Source organism: Pangasianodon hypophthalmus, chromosome 20 (assembly GCF_027358585.1).
Source record: "Pangasianodon hypophthalmus isolate fPanHyp1 chromosome 20, fPanHyp1.pri, whole genome shotgun sequence".
Lineage (NCBI taxonomy): Eukaryota > Metazoa > Chordata > Actinopteri > Siluriformes > Pangasiidae > Pangasianodon > Pangasianodon hypophthalmus.
The window spans coordinates 9,034,464-9,050,347 of record NC_069729.1 but is presented as its reverse complement, the minus strand read 5'-3'; the positions used below and the strand labels follow the sequence as shown (position 1 = coordinate 9,050,347).

The following is a 15,884-nucleotide window of genomic DNA, read 5'->3' as shown; positions in this document are numbered from 1 at the left end:
GTAGGTCCCTCTAGCGAGCCAGAAAAAAATGCTGCATTGTCACTCAAATTGGCCATTGGGGGTGCTATTCATTTTTTCATTAATAAACAAGCATATCTCATGTAAAATAAGGTTGACAGGGAATATTCTTTCTTCTCCTGATTTTGTCACTTATGCAACAAAAATATGCTTTTTTAAATTAAATCTTGTGTAATTTGAATAACATGCGCAATCATCTTTTGCTAACTACTCCTAGGATTTCTGTCAGATCTTTCAAACGGCTGTCAAATTACTCAGCAGAGTCTGTCCTTCAATAATTATTTAAATTCTTTGGACATTTGAAAAGAATGTGGCTTCTGCCTACCAGTCATTCCAAGGTGGGGTTTAATATACTCAAACAGCTATAATACTTGATATATTAGATGGATATGCACAAAACTTAGGCATATTCAGGGCTAGATTCTAGTGGGGTGTGGTCACCCTCTGGGGGCGTGGTTAAGTTCATGTGCATTTTTCTAACGTCTGATGGAGCTGAGATGACCTTAAGACCAACTAAGAACACACTAGAGACCACATGCGATACCATAGGCACCGCCTGACAATACCCCATAAATCCCTTAGCGACAACAGGGAGTTGCGTTGGCTGTGCAATCCCTCTGCATTTGCTTCAGGAAATGCACGTTTCTAGTTTCTAGTTGAACTCGGCGGTTTGTCCTTTGTATTGCTGTTACTCCGCTTCCTAACGGTACGCAATGACCGACCTTCAGTTCTCCACTAGACTTTTAATTCTAATTCACATTACACAAATACGCAAAAGAAAATAATGCATCGTCAAGTGTCACCACCCAAGGGCTGGCTTGGTCTTCGCTTACGACTGGGTGAGTAGGCGATTTTCGCATTTTAAAAGGAAACCTTTTCCAAGCGCTTTTTCAGTTTTCCGGCAGACTTCGGTTTAAACGTTGGCACTACTACGTAGGGGAATTAGGATACCTGTGAACGTTTTTACATGAATGACGAATGTTTAGGTTTGTTTTGGTGACAAAACAGTAGTGCCACATTAAAAATACGAAAAACTGTGACAGCAGCAGCAACAGTACTACTACTACAACCCCTGGCAAAATTATGGAATCACCACACTTAGAGGATGTTCACCCAGCTTTTTTACTTTATAGCAAACAAACAAATCACAGATATGACACAAAAAAGGTTTTGTTCAATAGCTTAACATTCTGGTTTGTGAAATATACATAAAAAAATTTAAGGACATTTTTTTTTATTAATGGCATGTCTTTTTCCAAATCAAGTAGAGGAAAAAATTATGGAATCAATTTTTAATTTCCATTTCTAAAACAAATACTGGGACAAGTCTAAAAATGCTAATAAGTCAGCAGTTAAAAGGGAGTGCTTACACACTTTAATGGGCTGTTGGACTTGGCTAATTGAAAGGGAACATGGCTCCAATGAGAGAGTTGTCAGTTGAAACAATGGAAAGGATTATAAAACTCCTTCAGCAAGGAATTTCAACATGGAGTGTGGCCAAAGAGGTTGGTTGCTCCCAGTCAGCTGTGTATAAAATTTGTTGCAAGTATAAACTTAATGGGAAGGTTATGAAAGGTAGATATACAGGCAGACTAAGGAAGATGTCAAAGCATCAGGATAGAAAACTCAAAGCACTATGCCTTGAAAATAGAAAATGCACAACAAAACAAATGAAAAACAAATGGGCGGAAACAAGAGTCAATGTTTGTGACAGAACTGTAAGAAACCGGCTGAATGAAATGAGATTTACATATAGAAAAGCCAAAAGAAAACCAGCACTAACACCAAAACAGAAGAAAACAAGGTTACAGTGGGCTAAGGAGAAGCAATCATGGAGTGTGGATGATTGGATGAAAGTGAAATTCAGTGATGAATCATGAATCTGCATTGGCCAAGGAGATGATGCTGGAACTTTTGTCTGGTGCCATTCTAACAAAACATATAAAGATGACTGCCTGAACCAATCAAATTTCCCAACTCATTTATGATATTGGGTTGCATGTCAGGTAAAGGACCAGGGGAGATGGCAGTCATTACCTCAGCAGTCAATGCACAGTTGTACAGTGAAAATTTGGACATTTTCTCATTCCATCCATAGAAAATAGGTTTGGTGATGATGATATAATTTTTCAGGATGACAATGCATCTTGCCACAGAGCAAACAGTTTTAAAGCTTTTTTTCAGGAAAGGCATATCAACTCAATGACATGGCCAGCAAACAGTCCGGATCTCAATCCAATTGAAAATTTATGGTGGAAAGTAAAAAAAACTGGTCCATGTTAAGGCTCCACCCTGCAAAGCTGATCTGTCAACTGCTATTCGAGAAAGTTGGAACCAGATTGATGGGGAATATTGTTTTTCATTAGTGAGGTCTATGCCTCAAAGAATAAAAGCCAGAGGAGGAGCAACAAAGTATTAATTGTGTTTTTTTTGTTGATGATTCCATAATTTTTTCCTCAACATTGAGTGATTCCATAATTTTTTCCTCTACTTGATTTGGAAAAAGACATGCCATTAATAAAAAAAAAATGTCCTTGAATTTTTTTTTATGTATATTTCACAAACCAGAATGTTAAGCTATTGAACAAAACCTTTTTTGTGTCATATCTGTGATTTGTTTGTTTGCTATAAAGTAAAAAAGCTGGGTGAACATCCTCTAAGTGTGGTGATTCCATAATTTTTGCCAGGGGTTGTACTACTACTCCTACTAATAATAATCATCATCGTTACTAGGAAATCATGAAAAAGGAGTGAAAATGAAAAGAATTGCTACAAAACCAGATTTTTTAATGTCAGTGATCTACTGTAACAAAGTCGTTACTCAATATTAGTAAATGTACTGATAAGAACCACAATATCATGAAAATAATTATTGTCACATGGTGATGTAGCTGATCCCTAGTCATGAATGTCATCTGGCCTGGCTGCTTCAAATCCATCTCTAAAGTAAAAAGCTTTTCCTAAAAATTAACACAGTGTTAATTATAATTGTTATTTTCATTCTCCAGAATTTTAATTCATATTTAGAATTTTTAATTATTAGAAATACTGAGTTAAGTGTTTACACCTGGGGATGTAAAACTTTTGAACAGGATGATCGGTGTAAATTTACACCGATCATCCTGTTCAAAAGTTTACATCCCTCTGGCTCTTAATGTAGTATTTTGCCTTCTTGAGCATCAGTGAATGCTTGCGTCTTTTGTAATAGTTGTTTGAGTCCCTCATTTATCCTCAGTGTGAAAAGATGGATTTAACATGATATAGCCACTGTTGGAAATTGGTCAAATATGCGCAAGATGCTGGAAAAGCAAAGAATGTGCAGGACCTGGAGGATTTTTTGAAGAACAATTGGCAGTTTAACTGCTCAGGACAAACAAGGGACTCATGAACAGCTATCACAAAACATAAAAACAGTCACTGATCATCCAGATGACAACACAGTATTAAGAATCAAGTGTAAATGTAAACTTTTGAACTGGTTCTTTTGTTGTATTATTATTTTGTCTTGTGGACTATATGTAAACATCTGTTATGTGAAAAGGCGTATTCAGGGCTAAACTAAAAAACAAAATATATTAGTAACATTTTGCAGATTCTGTAAACTTATGACCCCAACTGTAAGTGATGAGAACTCTCATAACTGTTACAGTTACACTCAACAGACGTGAGGAGTCTTCATAAAAGTACTGGATGTTAATTACACAGTGTCTCAGTGCACACATTGGCTTGACTTATATTTATGTATCTTCCAAATGCCTGTGGAATGGGCATTGTTGAATCTGGTTAAAAACTTTGGATGTACACTTTTTTAAAATTACAGCTGACAGCACAGTTTTTTGTAAACTGTTTTTTAATTAAAATAGTTTTGTAGTGTATATTGTTGTTATTCTTCTTTCCGCTGCTCCCATTAAGGGTCGCTACAGTGGATCATCGGTCCGCATATTTGATTTGGCACAGTTTTTACACCGGATGCCCTTCCTGACACAGCCCTCCCCAATTTTACCCTGTCTTGGGACCCGCACTGGGAGTGCAATGTCTTTTGCAACCCCAGTGGCTGGGGTTGGTTCCCTGGCCAAGAATTGAACCTGGGCCACAGCAGTTCTATTGATTAAACTGGAGAAAAAAGTGTGACACTCTAAAAAAGCATTTGTTATTCTCTTGTGTCTCTGAGATCCACTATTATTGTATTGTTTATTTCTACACAGCAGTCTAATGATTAGAGATTTAATAATGTGCATAGTTTATGAGATGAGTGTGAGTAGTATTCCCAAATATTGTCAAAATGTTAGCTATTGGGATTAATAATAAGCAGTATTAGTAGTATCTTTGAAGTATCTTTGCAGAAGAGACTTGGCATTGGATGTTAGCTGACTGCTATTTGGCTGACTAATTTGACATTCAGGCAACAAATCCAAACCATTACTGAATACAGTTCAAAATTAGCTGGTCTGTTTGTATGAATATGACTTGGTCCTAATGCTGGTGTTTGGAACCATAAACAAGAACAAAAATAAAGCTGGGAATGAAGTACTCTAGTAAACATTTATAATAATTACCTGCTTATTTTGAGGAATAAATATAAGAAAACTAAAATAATGAAGAGAGAAATATCATTAAATGTATTTGGTTGTGAGAGATTTATGAGATGCAGCTTTATCATTAACTAAATGCTGTTTACCAAACTTTTTCCCTATTCAGATTTGAATGGCTTTTGAGCCATATGTTGTTGATATTAAACGTTTCCAAAACTGGTATGCTGCCACGTAAATAGTGGAGCTCAGCTGTCCCTGAGTGCACATGAATGACTAATGTCAATAGACTCAGCTCCCTGGGTATACTGTATTTTGGACATTAGGTTGTTGTATATCACATGCTCACAATTTGGCTTAAATTGCGGTCAAACGTATAGTTATTTGTGCTATTCGTATATATGTATAAAAGATCCTATGTGCATCTTTTTTGAATTTGCACCTAATTTTTTTAATCTCTCACTTCTGAAAAAGGAAAATGACAACAATGCAGTGCTGATTATTCCCTTAAGCTACCAGGACCCGCAGTAAATTACATTTTCATTGTAGTTACTGAATACTATGCTTTAAGATGCGAGACTGAATACGAAGCTGAGGCGCTGTATAAAATAGGTAGCTTGCAGAAAAAAGCTTCATTCTCTCTACATGTCAAAACTGACCTCATTCAGAAGTAGGATTCTACATAAAACCTTTAAGGGTTCCCGCCAGAGGGACAAATTGAAGGACCTTGTAGGGTGCTTTTCTAAGATTTTAGGACACACAGACAAATAAAGCTTTCTTGTTTGAGGCTTTGAGGAGCTCTAAAATAAGAATCTGTTTAAGGATCTGCTAGGAAATTCTGGACTTGCTCGCACTATTTGATCTTATGGCTTGTAATGCAGTTAGCTCCCAGTAATGAGAGTCTTTGCTGCTGCAAAGTTTTCTGCTGTGTGCTCTGATAGACCATCTTTTTCTTATTCCTCAGTGCAATCAAACCCACATACCACTGATCTGAATCATGTCTTACCTCAAAGAAAATACAAAGCTTTGTGTCTGTCTGCTAATCTCCTGTCTAGTTTAAAGCACATGTTGTTTCACTATTTATTTCTTTTGTATATTTTATTAAGAGTAGCAGTTTCAATGGCTTTCTTTGTTAATTATAGCAGAAGGTGTAGTTCTATACACATTACAGCTAGGTCAGTGAATTCCAGTCCTTAGGATGACAGTAATAGCTCCAAAGTGTCCAACAGCCAGGACAACTTCCTGCTGATTTTGTTTGGACATTCTAAATACCCTTTGTTGTTCTAAAACTTCTGTTGGCATCACTGGCATTAGTTTGATGTTCCTCCAGGTGACTTGAATTTTCGATTGAAAGGCATGCAGTGAGTCTGTCAAATATTCACCTCCTCAGAGTTTCTGAATGAGACTGGTAAACAGAAGTGCAGGAGTAACAGTCCCTGGCATTCTGTGCATTCCACACACACAGCATGCTCCATTGGTTCCCTTTGCCTCTCTGCCTAAACATGGAGAAGTGGAGGATTCTACAATGGAAGGATCATGTGAAGAAGAAGGAAAGAATGCAATGTATGTAGTAGAACATGATGGAAGGTCTGGTTCTAACTGGTAGATCTCTTCCCAGGGTTTTGGGATGAAGTGTGTATATGAGGTTGTGTGGTTTCAAAATTCTCACTGGAACTGACCATCTAGGCCAATATAATGAATTATTACACAGTAAATGACTGGAGCCTCAATGTGCACACATTACATTATAACAGGGCCCTCGCACAAATTAGAGTGTAAAAGTAGAGTAGAGCCATCAAAGTAGATGCTTTGATGGTTACACTTGAAATGGAGTGCTATGGGTGCCTCACTGAAGACTAATACAAAATGGGGAATAATGGGGTTTCTGCTAGCTTGTCTGCTTAAGTATTAGATTCTTATTATTCTTTGTGAATGATCAGAGTCAGCTTATGGATATCTAAAGTGTAATTTTTCATACAATTTTCATTGTAGTTTCTATTTAAGTCTGTAAAATAGCAGTTCTGCTCCAGTGGTGTTCTCTGTATTTGTTTTCTGTATTTGTGTCTAAAAGAATATTATTTACAGCCTGGAGTGAGAGTACAGAAAGAAAAATGGGGATATTAAAGCATGCAAATGAATTAAATTAATTTAAAAGAAACCTCTTCTACCACCCAGTAAAGTTATAATGTCTTTAATGTCATTTCTCTCTCTTTCCCTCTCTCTGTTTCAGCATTTATTCTCTTCTTTCTCTTTTAATAAGATTTCTTTGCTTGATATTGATTTTTTTGTAATCTATCCTGGTAAACCTGTGTCTAAAAACGCAGGCCATGAGTAATCCATAGCGTTTAGAGTGGGAAGGGCTCATTAGTTTTATTTTGTACATGCAGCTGTAGAACATACGATATTGTAGAATCATGTAACATATTTAGCGCTTCCAAATTTTGCACACTGCCATGGCTGTCCATTCACACACAGCAGTGCCAACTACTTTATTTAACATATTCAAAAGTTTGAGTATGAGAGTTTATTCCTCTCATACTCTTGACACTGACACTTATCACAGTTCCCCTTCAGGAACTCGAGCTGCGTCACGAAACGCTATGGGAACGCCCCCGCGTGACCGCGCTCTGAATCACGTGTCTAATCCGTCCAATGGATGGGCGAGACGTCACGGGCGGGGTGACGTAGCGACCCGGAAGCATAAAAGCCCGAGCGGCGAGCCCCGCGTTAGCTTCCTGTTTTCAGCAAGCGCTCTGTGTTTATTGTCTGTCTATTTTTGTCTTTTGGTGTTTTATCGTTGGCATGCCTAAAGCCAAGGTTAAGACTAAGGGCGAGAGCGGGCAGCGCTTCAGGCCGTGTGTTCCTCCCTGTCCGCGATTTATTACGGGCGGGGATACACACAGTCTGTGCGTTGCCTGTTTGGGAGCGGAGCATGTTCAGTCGGCTCTCGAGGGAGCCGGCTGCGCACATTGCGAGCGTTTACCGCTGCGCACTCTCCGCTCCCGCTGGGCTCTCTTTGAGGAGGGAGCCCTCACTAGCGTGCCTCGCGGTGCCGGCCCCGCTTCTGCCGAGGCAGAGCGGCGGTTGCGCTCGTGGGGCTCGCAGATGGACCTGGCGGAGGGAATGGAGACGGGCCCGTCCCTTTCTCCTTCCTCACCCTCCAGGTCCTCTGTCCCCTCCCTGGGCTCGGAAGCACGCTCTGCGGTTTCTTCCCCCCGGGGAGCGGACTCGGCGCTCCACCTATCGTCCTCCGAGGAGGTCGATGTGGAGAGCGTCGACCCTGAGCCGCAGTCTCCTCAATACGGGGAGCTGCTCGAGGTGGTTGCACGGGCAGTCGCTAAGCTTAGCATTGACTGGCCCGCTGAGTCACGGCCTGAGCCTCAGGGCTCTAGACTGGAGGAGCGTTTTTTGCGCAGTAGGCCGCCACCTCCGCCCCGGAGCCTGCCCTTTTTTCCGGACCTCCACACTGAGGTGTCGAGGTCCTGGAATAGGCCATTTTCGGCCCGGTTGTTCAGTCCCACGTCTTCCCATTACGCTAATGTGGCGGGGCTGGACTACTCCGGCTACAGGGCGATGCCCAGGGTTGAACAGACGCTAGCCAGCTATCTGTCCCCTGCTGCTGCATCGTCCCTGAAGGCTCCGGCGTTGCCTACCAAGCCGCTGCGGACCACCTCAGCGCTGGTAGGCAAGGCGTACACGGCAGCAGGTCAGGCCGGTGCGTGTCTGCACACCATGGCGGTGTTACAGGCGTACCAGGCTGACCTGCTTACAGAGCTGGATGAGCAGGGGGAGAGTACGTCTGAGCAGGTAGCTGAGCTCAGGCGGGCCGCTGACCTGTCCCTCCGCGCCACCAAGGAGACCGCCCGTGCTATCGGTCGGTCTATGGCAGTCCTGGTGGCAGCGGAGAGGCATCTCTGGCTGACCCTGTCCGATATGAAAGAGAAGGACAGGGTCGTGCTCATGGACGCCCCGCTTACTCCCTCGGGCCTGTTTGGCGACGCGGTAGACTCCGTCGTCGAGAGATACCAGCAGGCCCGTGCTCAGGCGGCGGCGTTCCAGCGGTTCCTCCCCCGTCGCTCTCTAGCTCGTGGGGCTGCCGGGCGGGGGCAGCCCCCTCCGTGTACGGCCCCCTCCTACAGGGAGGCCCAAAAGCAGAGCGTCGCCTCCCGTGCTCCCCCGAGGCGGGAGCAGGAGTCGCGACGACGCTCTGGGCCCGGCCCTTCGGGCACTAAGGCGGATCTGAGGACCGTCCTCATGTCCAGAAGGGCCGCGGCTAAGAAGCCCTGATGGTTTTGGCCCAGGGCTTCCGAGGGCGGGCCCCTCTGGGGCGACGCGGCGTACACCTCATCTTACGGTGCCCGGGTCCCCCCAGTGCCCTCAGGAGGTCGATCTGCCAACCCTGCCACCTATGGTGCTTCAGGGCGCAGCGGTCTCCAGCGAGCGCCTCTCCCAGTTCTCGCCCGGCAACGTAGCGAGTCTGGGAGGCTCGCGGCCTCTCCTGAGGCCTTCGCAGCGGTTAGCTCATTTCCCCCATGTCGGTTCGCCGCCTCAGGGCACCCAGCTAACCGCTTCTATTACACCAGAGGTCAGTCTCGAGAGACTGATTCCCTTAGTGAGCTTTCTGGCAGCGTGGAAACTTCTGCCGAATGTGTCTCATTGGGTCCTGCGTACTGTAGAAAGAGGCTACCGAATTCAGTTCGGCTCGCCTCCACCTCATTTTTCTGGGGTTCTTCCCACTGTGGTGGGTCCCGAGCAGGCTCTGGTATTGGAGCAGGAAGTACGTACTCTCCTGAGGAAGGAGGCCATCGAGGTGGTCCCTCCTCACGACAGGGAGTCAGGGTTCTACAGCCGGTACTTCATTGTTCCCAAGAAGGGGGGAGGGCTGCGTCCCATTTTGGACTTGCGGCAATTGAACCTCTCAGTCGCTCGACTGAAGTTCAGGATGCTTACGGTCACTCAGGTCGTGTCTCAGATCAGGTCCGAGGACTGGTTCGTCACGATCGACCTAAAAGATGCGTATTTCCACATCTCCATCCTTCCCCCGCACAGGAAGTTCCTGAGGTTCGCTTTCGGGGGCGAAGCTTACCAGTATCGGGTTCTTCCCTTCGGCCTAGCACTCTCACCCCGCACCTTCACGAAGTGCGTGGATGCTGCCCTGGCTCCTATGCGACTACAGGGCATCCGCATACTGAACTATATCGACGACTGGTTGATTTTAGCTCATTCAGAGCAGATGGCGGCTCGGCATCGAGATGCCGTTCTCGCCCATATGAAGGAACTGGGGTTAAGACTAAACGCCGAGAAAAGCGTGCTTTCTCCAGCTCAGAGAACCGCTTATCTAGGCGTCGTGTGGGATTCGACCACGATGCAGGCACGTTTGTCTCCTGCTCGGATCGAGTCGGTCCTCACAGCGGTCGCGAGAGTGAAAGTAGGCCGGTCACTCACTGTAAAGCAGTTTCAGAGACTGCTGGGCCTATTGGCAGCTGCGTCCAACGTGATACCGTTTGGCCTGCTGCACATGAGACCCCTACAGTGGTGGCTCAAGACCAGGGGGTTTTTCCGAAACAGAGGAAACCCGCTCCGCATGATCAAGGTCACGCGACGATGCCGCCGTGCCTTAGCTGTGTGGAGAGAACCTGGGTTCTTGTCTCAGGGCCCGGTCCTGGGAACTCCTGGTCGCCGCGTAGTGCTAGCGACGGATGCGTCCCTCACCGGATGGGGAGCGGTCATGAGTGGCCGTCCTGCCCGTGGTCTGTGGAGCGGCCGCCATCTCACTTGGCACATCAACCGCCTGGAGATGCTGGCCGTGTTTCTAGCTCTGAAACACTTTCTCCCAGACCTAAGAGGCCGCCACGTGTTGGTGCGCACCGACAACACGACGGTGGTCTCTTACATCAACCGCCAGGGAGGTCTGCGTTCGCGCCCCCTTTACAGGCTGGCGCTCCAGATCCTTGTGTGGTCCCAAGGGAACCTCCTCTCATTGAGAGCGGCCTACATCCCTGGTCATCTCAACGTGGGAGCGGACGCCCTGTCGAGGCAGGGGCCGGTGCCCGGGGAATGGAGACTCCACCCCGAGGTGGTGGAGCTCATATGGCGTATGTTCGGCAGAGCCCAGGTGGATCTGTTTGCGACGCAGGAGACGTCGCACTGTCCCCTTTGGTTCTCTCTGATTCATCCAGCTCCTCTTGGACTGGATGCCATGGTACAGCCGTGGCCGAGGCTGCGTCTGTACGCCTTTCCTCCGGTCGCTCTGCTCCCGGGAGTTCTGGAGAGAGTGCGCCGGGACGGAATTCGTCTACTGTTAGTAGCCCCGTTCTGGCCGGGCCGAGTATGGTTCTCGGACCTGATTTCCCTCCTAGACGGCTCCCCATGGGAGATTCCGATCAGGAGGGATCTCCTCTCACAGGCGGGGGGCCATCTTCACCCCCGCCCGGAGCTGTGGAAGCTGTGGGTGTGGCCTCTGAGGGGGCACAACTCCGCGCTTCCGGTCTCTCAACCGAGGTTGTGGAGACCATCCTCCAGTCCAGAGCTCCCTCTACGAGGAAACTGTACGCCCTGAAGTGGAAACTTTTCACTTCCTGGTGCGGAGACCGCCGGCTTGACCCTGTTCACTGCCCAGTTGGTACAGTGCTGGAGTTCTTGCAGGCCCGCCTCTCCGCGGGACTGACCCACTCCACCCTGAAGGTGTACGTGGCGGCTATTGCGGCCTGCCACGCCCCTCTCGATGGCCAGTCAGTGGGCAGGCACCCCTGGGTGACACGTTTCCTCCGCGGTGCGCTGAGGATCAGACCTCCAGCTCGATCTCGGGTCCCCTCGTGGGACCTGGCCGTGGTTTTAGAGGCTCTCTGCAAACCCCCCTTCGAGCCCATAGAGGAGATTTCGGACCGTCTTCTGACGTTGAAAACTGCCTTTCTCTTGGCAATTTCCTCTCTTAGGAGAGTGGGGGATCTTCAGGCCCTCTCGGTGGCCCCTTCCTATTTAGACTTTGCGCCTGGTTTGGCCAAAGCATTCTTGTACCCCCGAGCGGGGTACGTACCGAAAGTCCCCTCCTCGGCACCACGGCCGGTCATGCTGCAGGCTTTCTGTCCTCCTCCCTTTAGGGAGCCCGACCATCGGAAGCTCAATTGTACGTGTCCAGTGCGAGCACTGGACGCGTACGTCCACAGAACTGCCCTGTGGAGAAAGGCGGACCAGTTGCTTGTTTGCTTTGGTCCCCCTAAGAGGGGTTTTCCTGCTTCTAAGCAGACCCTCAGCCGGTGGATTGTAGAATCCATTTCTCTGGCTTTCGAGTCCTCTGGTCTCCCCAGTCCCCTGGGGGTCAAGGCTCACTCTACCCGAGCGGTGGCGGCCTCTAAGGCCTTTCTGGCGGGTGTGTCCTTACAGGACATCTGCAACGCGGCGGGATGGTCCACGCCCCTGACCTTTGCTAGGTTTTATGACCTAGATACCCGGGCCACTCCCAGCTCCTCTGTCCTTGTGCCTTAGGCTTGCCTCCTCCTGGAGGCAGGGACTTGTAAGTCTGGCGGCGTGGGTATACTCGTTCCCATAGCGTTTCGTGACGCAGCTCGAGTTCCTGAAGGGGAACGTCTCCAGGTTACGTATGTAACCATGGTTCCCCGAGGGAACGAGACGCTGCGTCTCGGTGCCACACTTCCGGCGTCCCTGCGGCGCTTGCTTCATTTTCCAGTAAGCTAACGCGGGGCTCGCCGCTCGGGCTTTTATGCTTCCGGGTCGCTACGTCACCCCGCCCGTGACGTCTCGCCCATCCATTGGACGGATTAGACACGTGATTCAGAGCGCGGTCACGCGGGGGCGTTCCCATAGCGTTTCGTGACGCAGCGTCTCGTTCCCTCGGGGAACCATGGTTACATACGTAACCTGGAGACGTTTTCTTTCATCTTCTCCTCTTTCTCTGCCAACCCCCTAACAACACACAAACTCTCTGCCTCTCACTTATTATCAGTCTTCCATGGTAGTATTGCTTTTATGTCCTCTGCCCCAATGCCAAAGACATACACTCGGCAGATTTATTGTTATTGTGTATGGGAGTCATGCTCTGATGAATTTATCTTGTCTTGATCATATATATAAATTCATTAAAACAATTTCATTACCATTGTACCTGTCACGCCACTGTAGATACTTGTGACCTTTGTGTTTCAGGTGAGAAACCCATCCAGCAAGAGAAAAGTGGCATCTTCTGCCAGCACCACAACTGTCCAGAACGTTACCTTGCTGCCAAGGTAAGGTTGCAAAATATTCCATATGGCCAGACATCACCATATAAAGGGAAACACAGACTGGCATAGCCTATTTTTGTGGACTTTGCTGGTAAAAATGCTAAATATTTATAACATATTGAAACAATCTTTCATCAACCTCCTTGCTTTAGTACACATACAGAAAACACAAATATTTGTTTGTCTTCAGACTGTTGGCTGTTCTTGTTCAGGAGCACAGATGTGAGGGGTGGAAACACATACACACATCCCTCATGATTTCCTTCACCGACACTTACATTTCCAACTAGAAGTGGAAGTATCCAGCCAAAAGTGTGAATATAAAATCACTGCTACTTTTAAATGTACTGAAAATATTGTAAAGTAAATTATTTTAACTGATGAAGTTAAATTAAATGTGCTTTAGGTAAGAGTTGTAAAAAATTTGCCAAGATTAGGTCTGTGATGGAAAAATAGGTGGAGTTGAAAAATGATTTTTATTTTTTTCACTCCTGGAAACACAACCATGGGCAAGGCTTAAACCCTTATTCTTTATCAAGTTCTACATACATTTCCATGTTATTTGTACTAGTAACAACTAGTACTAACTTGTATTACTTATTTTAAATTGTTAGAAGAGACAGGTGAAACCTCATTGTATAAGAGTCTTTGCTTACTCCAGCATATTGAAGCCCATTGGCATGGGTTACTTCTACACTGATAAACTTGATGAGATGCTAAACTGAAATGATTGGATGCAAAACTGAAACAATTGGATGCTAAACTGAAATGAATCTGAGCCCGTTGGATGGTGTGTAGTCGTTGGCTAGATGAGAGAAGAAGAGACCTTCATAATTTGTACTTTAAAGTACTTTAAGTACTTTAAAGGCCTAAATAAAACTGTAAAGCGTAAAAGTATTTAATTTCAGTAATACTCAAGTAAAGTATAAATATGCCAAAATGATACTTGAGTATAGAAACGAAGTACAATTGCACAATTCCACTTTCTGCGTCCTACTTGCCATGCAATTTTTTTTTTGTTTAAAGATTTTTTTCAGATTTTTTTCCCCAAATGTCCCACCTGCAGAGCCAAATCAATTCAGCTACAGAGTCTCCTCCCAATAAGACCAGGTTACTGTGCACAGTGCATGTTTCATTAGAGTGCAGCATGACATTACCGTAATGGCTGCTCTTCTTGATAAGGTCCCATAATCCTCTACAACATGGCGCTGTCAGTATCCATTGAACATCCATTGAAAGCAAGCTTCTGCTGCAAGTGTCTGCTGTTTCTGCTCTGTTGTGATTGAAGCTATGCTTGATTTAATATACTAGTGTATAGCCAACGGCTGCACTTACAGCGTAACCTTCATAATGTGGAATGATAAGTGTACAAGAGGGAGCTTAATTATTTTTAAAAGGTTTTTTTGCAGAGAAAGAAAGAGTAAGAGAGGGTACTAAATAGTGTCTGTGTGTGAGTGACTGAATGTTGGTATGTGTTTGATATGGCCTGCATGGACTGTTCACTGTGGGGTTATGTGATTGTCAGAACACTATAGTGAGGTTTGTACTTCCTGTCTGGTATCAGGGTTCAAAAGGTGAAACTTCATAGACATGATCTCTCGCTCACTCATTCCCTCTTTGATAAACACTAACATTAAAGAAAGGCTCTGATATCCATATTCTTTTTATTCTATTACTGTGCACATACAATTACCTATTATTAGTATGGGAAAATATAGCACTAGATTTTTATGTCTGATATCTACCAAAAGTGTGCTAGTATTTTTAACTTGCTGACATGGTTTTAATATTTAAAAAGGATAATTGCTTCTCAGTGCTCTTTTAAGTTTTCATTTGTACAGTTCATCTGATGGCTTTGTTGAAGCAACTTGCTGGAGAAACTTTTCCTAAAGTACACTAGTAAAGTTCAGGTGTCAGAAGGCAATACATAACAGTTCGGCCATGAAGTTTCACTCACTATAAAATAACTCATTATTGAAAGTAGGACTTTTTAAGGGCAGAGAAACTATCAAGATTTGGTTCATCAGAAAGACTATTTTATTGTTGTGTCTAGCTCTTTGCATATCTGCTTGCCTACACTTACACTTTTAGAAAAGAAAATGCTCCTTAAGGATTAGTCAAGGCTTCCTAAAGAGGTTCAACTTTGAAACCCTCTGTTAATAAAACAACTTTCAGGTTGCAGAGACAGATGGAGTTGAAATTGTATGCTTTATTTAAAGTATACAGTACAGGCTAACAATTCAGAATCTTAAGGCAAAAACATAGTCAACAGGCAGAGAGTCAGGTCCTTGTTATTGTCCATGCGCACCCCGTCGGTACTGATAACATATCCCGGAAACGAAACCTTAGACACATGAAACTCAAACTTCTCCCCCTTGACATACAGGTGATTTTGGAGCAGGCAAGCTAGGGCTATGAAGGGGGAATATACCAATATGACATCGATATAAGTGATTACAAATTTTCCCAGCATGTCCCTGAGGACATCGTTGATCAGACACTGGAAAACTGATGGCTTGCAAGAGAGCCCATACAGCATTATGGAGTACTCATAGTGGCCAGAGGTGATGCTCAAACTCATTTTCCACTCATCCCCTTCTCTGATTCGGATGAGATTATAAAGAACTGTGCAGATTTAGTTTTTCCCCTCGTGGTAATGATTGAAGATGGCATTGGAAATGTTTGATGAAGTGATCATAGGGCATGGCGTGCTCCCCTTCCTGAGCCCAGACCACTGTAGCCCAGGAGGTTAATGAGTTGAGTCATTTTTGGTTGCTCAGAAACTTCTTCTTGTCCATTAAGCTGAGCATCAAGCAAGCTAGTCTGGCGTTGGCGTAATAATGTAATGCAGGGTCGGAAATGCCACCAAAATTAATAAAAATGCACCCAAAATTCAAGATATGAATTGACTCTGTATGAGTTCTTGTTTTTCATAACTTATGAAGACTTAGTGACTTAACTAGTTTCATATACAAAAGTATCATTTCATTTTTTCCAACATTTTATATTTTAGATTCACAACATTAATCTCATAAATTAATTTATTAAAATAAATAAATAAAATGATAAACAAATGTTCTACAGTATGTAACTTTAT

The 15,884-nt window shown here is 44.9% G+C and overlaps 1 protein-coding gene across 8 annotated transcripts in view; it reads left to right on the top strand.

Annotated features, from left to right (window-relative positions):
• Nucleotides 1-478: 478 nt before the first annotated feature.
• The window catches only part of plekhg5a (pleckstrin homology domain containing, family G (with RhoGef domain) member 5a), a 69,429-nt gene continuing 54,023 nt past the window's right edge, over nucleotides 479-15,884 (top strand). For 5 of the 8 annotated variants that reach the window (XM_034314071.2, XM_034314070.2, XM_053226979.1 and 2 more), the window contains exons 1-2: nucleotides 3,157-6,110; nucleotides 12,711-12,790. Coding sequence is in view for 2 of the 8 variants with exons in the window: in XM_026935621.3 (XP_026791422.2) it covers nucleotides 6,014-6,110; nucleotides 12,711-12,790 (177 nt within the window). In the remaining 6 variants the exon portion in view is untranslated. Of the gene's footprint in view, nucleotides 858-3,154; nucleotides 6,111-12,710; nucleotides 12,791-15,884 lie in introns of those variants that run through there. The other 3 variants (XM_053226977.1, XM_026935621.3, XM_034314069.2) reach the window with 3 other exon arrangements.